General features: G+C 35.1%; 1 protein-coding gene across 1 annotated transcript in view; it reads right to left on the reverse strand.

Annotated features, from left to right (window-relative positions):
* Nucleotides 1-264: 264 nt before the first annotated feature.
* The window catches only part of LOC141539720 (mitochondrial adenyl nucleotide antiporter SLC25A24-like), a 46,216-nt gene continuing 34,457 nt past the window's right edge, over nucleotides 265-12,023 (reverse strand). The window contains exons 7-10 of the mRNA XM_074262847.1: nucleotides 11,196-11,306; nucleotides 7,368-7,535; nucleotides 4,578-4,728; nucleotides 265-642 (exon numbers count right to left, since the gene is read on the reverse strand). Of these exons, the coding sequence (XP_074118948.1) occupies nucleotides 473-642; nucleotides 4,578-4,728; nucleotides 7,368-7,535; nucleotides 11,196-11,306 (600 nt within the window). The 3' untranslated portion in view covers nucleotides 265-472. The remainder of the gene's footprint in view (nucleotides 643-4,577; nucleotides 4,729-7,367; nucleotides 7,536-11,195; nucleotides 11,307-12,023) is intronic.

The following is a 12,023-nucleotide window of genomic DNA, read 5'->3' on the forward strand; positions in this document are numbered from 1 at the left end:
CTTCCAAATGTTACAATCCATCGAAGCATGGAGGTTTTTTAAAGCCTTTATGTGGGAAGTATTTCAACATACTGCCTTTTAAAAGTCAAAGTATAAAATATTTAACATCAACTGGTATGGTAAACCAAGACTTTTATAATTTACTCACCACTATAAATCTTATCCTAAAATGTGTTTCAATTCAAATATGCAGGTTAGGTTTCTGGAAATCTCAGTAGGGAAGGCAAATAGAATTCTAAACATATTAAGGATTTAGTTTATAAATAACATCAAAACTATGATTTAATTTTTAAATTCCAACATATACAAAATTAAAGATGTTCTATGTGCCATTTGATACTCTCCTTCCTCTTGGATAAAGATACCACATCTCTTCACATGGACCATTACAGTTTAAAAGAAAAAGTTAATCCAAGAATTGTTGTGCTTTTAAGTCCCTCTGCTCAGTGCCAATAGTTCACATATATCATTTCTAGGTTACTCCCAAACTTTTTTGTGCTTTTTCAAAAACCAAACAGCTGATGGCGACCGCTGGAAACAACTTCACAAAATTTGGAGTGATGCCCCTGAAGAAGCCAGTTATCCCTTCTTTGACAAATATTTCTTGAAAGAAATAAAAAACATTCTGCTGCGAAGCTCCTTCTGTGGAAGATGAAAAATGAAAAAAAAAACCAGGCTACTTTAATGTTAATTTCCAAGTCTATATTTGAATATTTTTAATATTATATTTAACATTCTGTTTTGTATGTTTTAATGCTACTTTAATATAGTATATATATTAATATAATATAGTTGCACTATTGTTCAGTACAATACCAAATTTTTTAAAGCTTGAAATGTAAGCTCTAGCTAACAATGAGCCTTTCCCCTCAAGAGCATGTATAAAAAACAATCATCATAACTATTAGAAGGGTGTTTTAGTGATACTTGAATTTCAGGTTTCTCAATTGTTGTTTTGCTTTTTTCTTTGTGATACCAAGAAGTTTGGTTTGAATCTTTGTATCACTAGAAAACATTTTATTTTTAAACAGGCCCATTGATTGTGGTAATGGCAGGGATATTTTCTAATTCTCATTAAGAATGTTTTCTAATTCTCATTAAAAACCTACACCATTTGCAAGGAGGTCTTCACAATGTCATTCTATTAGATATTGCTGATACCTTCTTATAGCAGATTTTTATTATGGTATTCCAAGTGTTATGGCAGATGGAAGGCCATTCTCAAGGGTTTAAGTCTCACTTCTGACTATGTGACCCTGGAACAATATATTTAAGTACTTGATGCTCCAGACAGTTCTCTAAAGCTGAAGTACAGTTGCTTATCTGCACTGGGAAAATGAAATCATAGATCAAAATAATTGAAAAATTCTCTATTTATATGCAATCCCGCTGTATATAGTAGAAATTACATGTAAAATTCTAAACTTGTCAACCTGTTACAATAGATCAGTTTATCTATCATAAACCTAAATAAACTTAAACACAGAGGTTATTAACTACAATGCTGCAGAAAGCCATTTGAAGTCTGAACTTTCACTGCCAAAATTATCAAAGAAATAAAAGCATCACTACCTATAGAGGTTCTTATGCTAAGTATCAACAACAAGCAAGGAAAGGCAGATCTTAAATTTGATTGAACTTTGGTATTGAAGAAACTACTCTATAAAGTCTAGGTCTCCAGATCATGCTATACCAAGGACCACAGAAACTCAAATTCTGCAAAATCCTAAAGAACTCAAAAGAGAAGGTATTGAAGTAGAAAGTATAATGTACTTAGAGGAAGATCTGTATTACATAATCAATAAGCATTTATTAAACAGCTTCTATGTGCCAGCACATCTCAGCCACTTAATAGACTTAAGATCCTGGCCACGGCAATTAATTTCTGAGCCTATGACCTTTTTTTAAAAAATGAGGATAATAATGGTATCCATCTCAAATAGTTGTTGTGAAGATTGAATAAGATCACATGTATAAAGTATCTGCAAATATCAAAAAGTATATAAATGTAATTATTTGTAATAAAACTATTACCACAATATATATGAATAAGGCAACACATTAGAATAGAGATCTTGAAACCAGAAGAATGAGGTTTAACTCCTGCTTCTAAAGTATACTGTCTATGTGACATTAGGTATTTCATATACCCTATGTAAGCTGATGGTCCTCTAGGCAGCTTTTTAATGGAATAAATTACAGAGGCGGTGCTAAGTTGCATTGGTACTGAGCTGCAAAGAACTGAGAGTTCTTTATACCAATTAAATCATATATCTAATCCCTATCTTTATCTTAAGTAGCCCTTTTTCTTCCTTAGCTAATATAATACTTGAAGCAATACATTGTTGATCATCTCTATCTCTGTATCGTACCAATGGGTAGATAAATAACAGAAGTTTTCCATGGTCTTGGTAATTTGGTGGCAAGCTATGGCTATGTTGCTGTTTAGTCATTTTTTTCAGTCCTGTAAAACCCTTCATAGTTCCATTTGGAATTTTCTTAGCAAAGATACTGGAGTATCTTGTCATTTCTCTCTGTAACTTATTTTACAGTGGAGAAAACTGAGGCAGAAAGGGTTAAGTGACTTCCCTAGAGCACAGAGCTAATAAGTATTTGAAGTCAAATTTCAACTTGGGCCCTCCTGACTCCAAGCCCAGCACTCTATCCACTGAGCCACCTAGTTTTCCTGAGCTATGAATATAAAATTCTGTATAACACTGTCAGAACAACCAGTGTTTAATGGTTGTTATTATCTGGGGTAAAGAATGAGTTGTTAGGTAATATTAGTGGTATAAAAAGAAAAAAAAAGAATTTAAAAAAACCCATGTTCTTAAAAGAAATAGAAGGGCCCCCATGGCAGCAGTTGTAATCATGAAGTATTGCTTCCTTCCTCTTAACTGAGGGAACCCTCCCATTGACATTGAAATGAATTTTTTTTCATTTTCCTCTTCCTCAGAATTTAGCCAACTAAACAGAGTTTTGTCAGAATTGAGGATGTAAAGGATTTTCTTGAGCAAGATTGAGTAATTAGCATCCAGACTAATCTACCTCACCAACACAGAGTTAGGTAGCATAACCAGAATGTTCCTGGGCTCTGGCTGATGTCCCGAAGCCTTTCCCACACCATGAAGTAGGTTACCTGGATCAGACACCCCCAGAGAGATGACCCAACTTCAGCCATCAGTTCTTAACATCCCACCTCAACATAGACCAGGTCATTCCACAGAAGGTTTTAGGAGTAGAATTCTCCCCCATGTTATTTTTTTTAATTCCACCTCTCCTTCCTAATTAACCTCCCATTATCCTTCATCTCTGCCCCAAGTTGCTGGTCTCTCAGTCCCTGAATTCTTAGCTCCTTATGGACCACTCTAGGACCTTAAGTCACAAGAAAGTACTTAGTGCTTCTTCATTCTTCATGCTGTGGTCTAGCTGCTATGAAGATATGGTTTCCTTAGATATTGATTCCTATTTTTATACCATATTGGGAAAACAATCAATGTTTTGGCTCTAATCTGCCTCTAACCCGTTTGGGTGCTAGGTGACACAGTGGATAGAATGCTTGCCTGGCTTCAAGAAAAGCTGAGTTCAAATTCTGCCTTAGGCACCATTAGCTGTATGATCCTGAGCAAATCGTTTAACTCGGTTTCTTCACATAAAAAAAATGGAGTTAATAATAATACCTACCTCCTAGGGTTGTTGTGAGGAAAAACTAAAATAATCCACATAAAGCATTTAGCTCAGTGCCAGGTACACAGTATAAAAGTAATTAACATTTGTAGAGCATATACTACGTACATAGGAAATGCTTAAGTACTTGTTTCTTCCCCCCCCACACCTCCCTTCCCTTCATATAATTATCCCTTCCACATCATGGGGTTTAAGGGCATGGTACCCCCACAATCTGGAAATTTCATGTAAAATTTTTTGGCTCTCCTTTCATATCAGAAAAGAAATTGGATTGGAATTTTTTTTCTTTATGGTTTATTTGGAGTACCTTATTATAAAATTTGGGTTACATATTAGAGCATAAATTCTGTGTCATCTGCTGCCCTTCTTGTGTCATCTGTGGCTTTAGCAAAACTTCTATTTCGGGGGCAGCCAGATGGTATAATGGATAGAGCACCTGTCCTGGAGTCAAGAAGACCTGAATCCAAGTCCAGCCTCAGACTCTTAACACTTACTAGCTATACGATCCTGAGCCCTTAACCCCAATTGCCTCACCAAAAAAATATTTTTTTCTTATATTGAGCCACAATATAGCAAAACTTCAATGGGAAAAGTTGTTATACTATATTATATATACATATATAAAATATATATTACATATATATTATATTATATATTATACTAACTATGTATATATATATATGTATATATATATAGTTAATAACTTATACTACTTATACCCTCAAAAGCCAGATCTATAACTTAACTTCTAATTATCTTCTGCATTTATTGTTTTTCTTGTGCCCCCAATCTGGCCATAAGGAAAATGTATTTTATTGGCAATCAGAAGACTGGGCTTTAAATGCTGGCTTTGTCGCTAAGTATCTGTGTGGCCTTCAACAGGAACTCACCATGGGCCTGCATCCGAGTTCTCACTAGGTTCAGTGGGTAGCTGGCCAATTGACCACAAAAGTTAGATGAGGCACTACATAGCAGCAACACCAATATCCCAGGGTTTACAGAATCTTTGGCATAATTATCTAGCCAATAATTCTTCAAAATCTGTTAGAGAAAAAAGCAATTACATGCAAATTTAAGCAGAATAGTAATGAAAAAAAGCAGCTACTAAAACTTTTTTTTCCCTTTCTTATGAAACCCTTGCCATCTGCCATGCTGCCTGATTTTGTAGGCTAGATTAGTGCCAAAAGAGATTGGGGAAAGATAGAGGCAATTTCTACAACTACTGTTGGATATAGCAATTCAGTGATAAAACATGAGAAGCTGTGGGCATACTTTCTTCACTAGCTCCCCTACTGACTTTGAAGTAAAATTTAAGCTTTAGAAAACCAATTATCAATTGCCTCACTCCTTATGTATCATTCTAACTATAGTTGACCCAGTTTTAGAATAAAATGTGTTTGATGCCTTGAAATTATTTTCAAACCCAATATAGCAAAACCATTTCTGCTAACCACTGTTTTTTGGGGGTAAGACCATCTGGAAAGATGTTTTTTTTGTTCTAGGATAGATCATGCTTTCTATCTAAAATGCTCTGTGACTTCAAAGTAGCTATAAATGAAGTCATCTACAGGCTAGAGTACAGATGATGTTTACAATTTTAATGTCTAAAACTTGTTTGAAATGGCTACTCTATTAACAGTATTTTAAATTATCTGTGTGAATTTTTGTAGGATTTTGAATTTTATCTGTGACCTGAACTCATTATTGAAAACTGTTACTTCATAAAATTGAGAGAATAAATCATTAAATTCAAGAATGAACTATTTTAAATATGGTCATCAGAGTTTGGGTCAACTATATCTGGAGGCAAAATATTTAGATGAGCTGAGGCAAGGAAAAAAGTAGTTTGTCATTCACACTAGAGTATGAAGTAGTACAAAGAAGGCAAAAGAAAAAAATGCATTAAAAAAAACTTAGGACAAGAACTGGACTTATCATTTCATTTGGATAGAGAACTCTAAGTAAGAATATTTCCTCTGCCAAGACAGGTTAGCACATTTTCTGCAATTAAGTCTCAAGAGCTGCTAGAGTATGGAAAGATTAAATTCCACAGCTAGTCCCACAGAAGTGAGACTCAAACTCAGGTCATCTTAACTGCAAATGCAAATGCCTATCTAGTCTCCCACACTTTAAAATTGTATAAAACTATAAGTCCTAAAAAAAAGCAATAATAGAGATATAGTTTTGGAATCTGGAAGTTCCCCATGTGATCCTGAGTTGTTATTATCCTTCAATCCTTTCAGTCACATCTGGCTCTTTCTGACCCCATCAGAGGTTTTCTTGACTCTGGGCAAGTCCTTTAACCCAGGTAACACAGCTTGTAAGTCTTCCCGATTCTGTCCACTACACCACCTATTTGCTCACTTGGGTTTCTTAAATTCTCAATACCCCCAAGCAATTTTCCTAGAAGTTGCAAAGCTGGTAGCTGATCCATATTAAGAGTAGGTTTCCACATAGGGAGTTCCCTTGCCTGTAGCTTTGGACAAACAACTTGAGAGAAAAGATTATTATTAGCCAATATTTTGGGGAGATCTAGAATTTTCCCCCTTTTTCTAAAGTCCTTATTTTAAAAATTAAAAAAGTTCAGTCTCCAGAAGGACATTATTAACAATGAGACTGAATTAACTTCTCCTTCACCTGACCCAATGCCGTCCTACAAGGAATCTCTAGTTGCGGTGAAGTCCATTCAATCAAGCTTGGGTTAAGCCAGATCTTTTTGTCTAGATAACCCAAATCGAGGGGTTGAGATAGTTTCTCTGTCCAAAGGTGACACAATGTCACTTTTAATACCTCATTTTAATACAGCTCACCTCATTGTATTATCCAATCAGAGTTAATTGCCACCCTTCAGGAATACCTAATCTTTGAAAGGTATATAAATTCTGAGCCCACTACCATGATTGTCTTTGGTCTAAAAGAGATAGCCAAATGACCATATTTTTATTAACAATATACTGGCCTTACTAATAAAATAATTAAGTTACCCAAAAACTCTGTCTCTCAAACCTTTTTAATCACCACAAACCACAATAATATGCTATGTTTCACATAGAATATGGCAGAACCATCAATGAATCTGTACTTTGGGTAGGCTTTCTAGTAGGGCTAATGCAGTCATGCTACTCCAATTGCCTGACCAGTGATATATTACTGTTAAGATGATGTATCAGGATTCAGACGATAGGTTGTAGCTACCAAATCACTTAAAATCAAATAGATGATAGAGGAATTAAAATCAGAGATTTGGGTGTTTGGCCAAATTCATCTTTTAACCAATTCAAATAGAAATATTCCAACTGCCTTTTTCTTTTCTTTCTCATTTTAAAATCTGAATATATGTATATATTTGAATATTTAAATACATATTTGAATATTCAAATCATGTATTTGAATATTTGAGTATATGTATGTGTGTATACATATATACACGTATATATACATATATCCATATTTATATATACATTTACATATGTTTTGGGTCAAATATTAAAGCCAAATATAATTCACAAGTATAACCAAAAAATGAATAATATTAGCCAAAAAGAGCACCCCTAGACTAATTTAAAAGATGTGGTCTGTTATTAAAAACCCAAACTGAACTAGTATGTTTCTTTAAATATAACTGATGATTAGATTTCTTCTTAACTCAACTGCTATAACTCATCTGAGAGTAAACTCACCTCATAGACAGATAAATCTACACCAGCATAAGGAAGGATGCTCAGAAAGTTAGGGATATAGCCTTTGTAAAAGGTTCCAAGGGGTTCATTCTTCATAATTTTTATGGCACAATTAAGTATTCCTGAGTATTGTCTCGTTTTACCTAAAGCCATCCTTGTCTTTATTACCTGAATGCAAAAAAATGTAGTCAAATCTCTGATCAGATTTATTAAACCCAAAGCACTTTAATAAATTATGTCATTTTATCCAGTCAATAAATATTGAGTAAGCATCTACAATATACCAGGCACTGTATTAAATACCAGAGATATAAATATAAGCAAAAGATCATCCCCGCCCTCAAGAAGCTCATAATCTAATGGATTATTTCACTGACATTATACAGAATTCCAGAAAGGAAGAAATCTTAACAGTGAATCATTTCTTCAGTTGTGCATATTTGCAACTGTCTGACTGAAGTTGGTGAAATCTTGCTCTGGTTCCATGGGATACTGGGAAAGGCTTCAGTCAGACTGTGACATGCGGCTTTAGTTTTAAAAGAAGCCAGAGACAGAAGTGAGGTAGGAAAGTGTTGTAGATATGAGGAATAGCCAACACAAAGGCCCAAACAAGATAGAATATCATGCAGAAAAAGTGGTAAATAAGCTCATATTGCAGAATCACAAAGTCCATGAAAAGTTATATTATGAAAGACTAGAAAGATAGATTAAGGGATAGATTAAATATGTATTTAAATATTCAAATATATACATATATCCAGATGAGAAAGAGAAGAAAAAGGCAGTTGGAATATTTCTATTAGAATCGGTTAAAAGATGAGTTTGGCCAAACACCCAAATCTCTGATTTTAATTCCTTTATCATCTATTTGATGATAACTACAACCTATTGTCTGAATCCTGATACATCATCTTAACAGAAAGATGGTGGAATAAATCAGAAAATTCCAAGTTCTTCAGATTTCCCCCATAAGACAAAATAGTGCCTCAGGGTGAACATAGAGTAGTAAAAATAAACAAGAGTTGGGTAGAACAATGGTCCTCTTGGGACAAACCAGAGAAGATTCACATACACACACACACACACACACACACACACACACACACACACACACACAAAATTCCAGGATGGATATTTGGCCTGTGTTTAGTGTAAACACTTCCAGACCAGCTCAGTAAAACAGAAAGCTACAAGTCCTGGGGCTAGCAAGGTTGGAAGGTAGCCTTAATCCCAGTCACAGGAATTTTCACCTCCTAGATAGTGTGGGGAGTTGGGGGTCTGTGCAGGGGAAGATTGAGGTATGTAAGGAACACCATCTATGCTGCTGAGATGCAACTCTGGGCAAAAAGGAATCAGCACATGCCAGCTGAGTGGAAAAGGAGTAAGGGGGACTCTGCTGGTTGTGGGCACTTCAGGAGGCTGGAGTTTCAGGTTTCAGGTCAGAGAAGAAAACTAAAGAAGGACCTGAGGCACCATCCCCCATAGTCCAGGACTAGAGGTGATTACAATAATAAGCTATTATAAATTTAAAAAAAAACAAAAGACAGGCAAAGAAGAAAGAACCAATAATTCAATCATAAAAGAAACCCAATCGATGGGAATAGAGGCTGGAACTCATTTTCAGAGGAGAATACTGAGGCAAAAAAAAAAAAAAACTTTCTATTATCCCAAATATTCCAAATAGGATCAAATGGTCACCTGCCCAAAAATTATCATCAAAGAACTTTAAAAGACTTTAAAAATCAAATGAGAGACTGAGGGAAAAGTCACGGGCTCCAGAGAAAAAGGTCCTGGATTCAAATCCTATCTTTGATTCTTACTACTTATATGAACTTGTAATGTGACACCTTTAACAAGAAATTTTCTCTTTTCAATGTCCAAATAATAGATCCAGACACACTCTCCAGTGGACAGGTTGTTTTGAGGAGTTGCACTTGTAAGACTTCAAGATGCCATTAAGCTGGCACTAAGAGGCAAACCCTTTCAGAATCTAAGGTTATTGTATTTCATTCTGGGCAAAGTGTAAACATCTCTCTTTCCTTTCCTTGGGATGCTATAGCACATTGCTAAATCAGATAGATTGGGTCAGAAAGAAATCATTCACAAATATGTCTTCTGGTTTTCCTGTTCTATGTACTAGTTTAAAGGGCAAAACCAATAAGCCAGTGTGGGAAGAAGAGTTGGGAAGATTTATAATACACATTCCCTGGAAGTTCAGAAGGTTGTTGTGCCTTGGGAAATGAATGGTGAGAATGTTTGCTGCTTGACTCATTTCTTGTTTTGCATCTTGCATTCTATTTTAAGTAGATGTCCTTTTACATCGCTGTGATGTTACATGATTCAAACTGGTTGGTTGGGAAAGAGAAGCAGAGAAAAAGTATGAAGAGTGATCAAATGAATGGCAAACTGATCACTGGCATGAGTAGAAAGATGGCCAGGAGAAGGGTTACCTCTTTGATAGGCACTGGAGCAAAGAAAGAAAGTATGGAGGAATGATACAGATAGATAAAATAGAGGAGAACAAGAAGCTCAGGTCAGATGGCTTCTACCTTTGCAACAGATTAAAGAGGCAAAATCTTCTGCTAAGAGGCAGTATGGGATGGCTTGAAAACATTTCCAGAAGCTGTTGTGGGGAGTACAAGAGAATACAGAATCATAAATTTAAAGTCAGACAGAATCTTAGAACTCCCTAATTTTAAAGATTTAAAGATTAAGACTAAACTGAGGCTTAGATAAATTTAATGATTTACCCAAAGTCATGAAGATAGTAAGTTTCAAACTGAGATTCCTCTGAATTCAGAGTGGGATTGTATGTACCATTGAGGGATCATTTGAGATTAGAATACATCAGTTTCCAGTGGATCGAGTTGGCATGATTTGCAATTTCTCCTAGTGCTGTTTGGTAATATGTGAGTAGGAACAGGAGAGTAGGGAGATGGTGTAAAGCAGGGTCATCCCTTTAGTAAGGGATGAGCAGTGAGATCCACAAAGGCAAAAGATTTCAGAGACGACAACGCGCTACTAAACTGGTTAATTCTAAGCACTGAAAAGGAAGGAAAGTGATGGGATAGGAGAGCCAAGAGGGATAGAATAAGTAGATACCATAATGAGGACAAAGATTAAGTTCCAGTGTGAAATAGAGAGATGGATGGAGGATATGAAGTTGTGATCAAAGACAGGAATTTCACATTTCTGGATCATGGGACAGAATAGTTATGGATGAAGGTTAAAGGATTAGCATAGCTGTGTGTCATGAATATGATACAAAGGCATAAGACATCAGAACTGGGGAAGCTAATGAACTGGGAAATTGGGTTGTTAAGGGGGACATCCATATATACTTGAAAGCAGGGTTTGGGGCAGAAGAGAAAAATATAAGCCAGCAACTGAAATCCTGCTCTCTACTGCAAAAAGACAAAATATGGAAATTAAGGGAACATACATTGGAAAAGAGAAGGAAAACATTTGGGGATAGAGAAGATAATGAGCAAAAATTCAACTTGAGATGTCTTTGGGTCATCCAATTTGAAATGTACAATAGTGTATGGGTAAAGTAGGTCCAAAGCATAAGAAAAAGTTTAGAGCTAGGTAACCAGATCTGGGAGTCATCTGCATAGAGATAATAAAGAATGCCCAAAGAGGAATGGTATGAAGCAGGGATGTTTTCAAACCGTGGAGGAGCTTGATTATTCAAGGAACTGGTGGAATAAATTTCAAATCCTACTGTTCCCTTGCTTAGATTTAAAGTTCAAAAACCTAACCTGGGGCTTTATTAGAAAGAAAAACATTTTACAATTCCAGTAATCAATTTTTTACAATAGCCCTTACCTCCATGGGGTAAGTTAAAGTCTGTGTGGTCGCTCCAGCCAAAGAACCAGAAACAAATCTCTCAATATTGTTAATTTGGGTGCTGTCTTTACTAGTAAGCAATTTCTTATACTGTGTGTACAAATAAAAGGATTCACATATATATTAACGCTGAAATGAGAGATTAGTTCCAAAAAGAATACCATTTATTTAATATGTTATCATGATCAAATGAGATTAACATATACAGTGCTTTGCTAACATAAATTTGCAAAGTATATAAATTCTAGCTATTATGTCATATTATTATATATTAGATAATGTAGAGGGCCAGAACCCTGGAGAAGTATACTTGAAACAGGGATGCTTACGACAAGATGCTAACTCAATTGATGAGATGATGGATCTCTAGTTTACATATACTTAATAATTAGCCTGGTAATGTAATGGTTCTCTAGTTAACACATATTCAGTATGCTGAAACCAGGTAATTGTAATAGGGTATTTAAGGGCTGAGAAGGATTGGAAATAGGTCATTCCATCTTTGACCAGCCTCATGGTGGCTGTCCTGATTTTATCACTTTTCCACTAAGACCAAGGACTCAAGCTGATCCTCAAGTTCTCCAGAAAGCTAGCCCGAACATTACAAGATAATATATTGTTATATATTATATAAAGATAATATATTTTATAATAATGTATAAATATATTTTCTATTGTATGAGTATATATAATTGTCTATGTAAATATATTACATATTATAATATGTCCTATATTATTATGTAAACCCACATCCAGCAAAATGTATATAGTTTAAATGTTTATGCATTTGTGGACTTGAATATTAAG

Source organism: Sminthopsis crassicaudata, chromosome 4 (genome assembly GCF_048593235.1).
Source record: "Sminthopsis crassicaudata isolate SCR6 chromosome 4, ASM4859323v1, whole genome shotgun sequence".
Lineage (NCBI taxonomy): Eukaryota > Metazoa > Chordata > Mammalia > Dasyuromorphia > Dasyuridae > Sminthopsis > Sminthopsis crassicaudata.